We start from the raw sequence: 1,029 nt of genomic DNA on the forward strand, positions 1-1,029 counted from the left end.
GTTTTGATAAGTTTAAATCCATTGATACACCTATGAGTCAAGCTTGCCATTTAGATAGAGATGTGAAAGGAAAAGCTGTAGATATGACTTTACTTAGAGGCATGATTGGATCCTTACTATACCTTACAGCTAGTAGACCAGACATTGTGTTTAGTGTGTGCATGTGTGCTAGATACCAAGCCAATCCAAAAGAATCCCATCTAAGTGCAGTCAAAAGGGTTTTTAGATATCTTATAGGAACCAAAAATCTAGGTTTGTGGTATCCTAAGGGATCTACTTGCACTCTAGGTTGTTATTCTGATTCTGATTTTGCTGGCTGCAAATTGGACAGAAAAAGTACATCTGGTACTTGCCAACTATTAGGGAACTCACTTGTATCTTGGCATAGCAAGAAACAAAATAGTGTTGCACTTTCAACAACTGAAGCTGTGTTGATCTAGGTACAGTGCCCATTATGTGTGATAATACTAGTGCTATTAACATCACTAAGAACCCTGTCATGCATTCTAGAGCCAAGCATATAGAGATTAGGCATCACTTCATTAGGGATCAATATTAACAGGGTAAGATCAAGCTTGAATATGCCAATACAACTGATCAGTTGGCTGATATTTTCACCAAGGCCTTGCCCAAGGACAATTTCTTCTTTTTAAGAATGAAACTTGGTATTATAGATCTCAATGAAATCTGATCCATGTGACAAATCGATTGCTACATCGATTATTCTGTGGCCAGATAGGAAAACAAGCATTACAAAATCAGTTGTATAATCGATTTATGATGCACAGTGTTTTAAATTTGTCAAATTGGAAACACGATAATCGATTGCATAATCGATTTTTGGTACTTAGTGGTTTATCTCTCTATGTCACAAACAATGGAATCGATTTCATAATTGATTTATCATATCTCAGAAGTCAGATTGCTGAAGCTTTGATTAACGCAATCGATTGGGAAATCGATTATTGATTTGGAAAATCCTTTAAAGAATCGATTATTTAGTTAAGACCTCCAAAAATTTGAGAAGTT

At 35.6% G+C, this 1,029-nt stretch overlaps 1 protein-coding gene across 1 annotated transcript in view; it reads right to left on the reverse strand.

Moving 5' to 3' along the window:
• LOC140919651 (uncharacterized) overlaps nt 1-453 on the reverse strand; it is a 20,045-nt gene extending 19,592 nt beyond the window's left edge. The window contains exon 1 of the mRNA XM_073366253.1: nt 412-453. Within this exon, the coding sequence (XP_073222354.1) occupies nt 412-453 (42 nt within the window). The remainder of the gene's footprint in view (nt 1-411) is intronic.
• Nucleotides 454-1,029: the final 576 nt, after the last annotated feature.

This window comes from Cicer arietinum, chromosome 3 (genome assembly GCF_000331145.2).
Source record: "Cicer arietinum cultivar CDC Frontier isolate Library 1 chromosome 3, Cicar.CDCFrontier_v2.0, whole genome shotgun sequence".
Taxonomy (NCBI): domain Eukaryota; kingdom Viridiplantae; phylum Streptophyta; class Magnoliopsida; order Fabales; family Fabaceae; genus Cicer; species Cicer arietinum.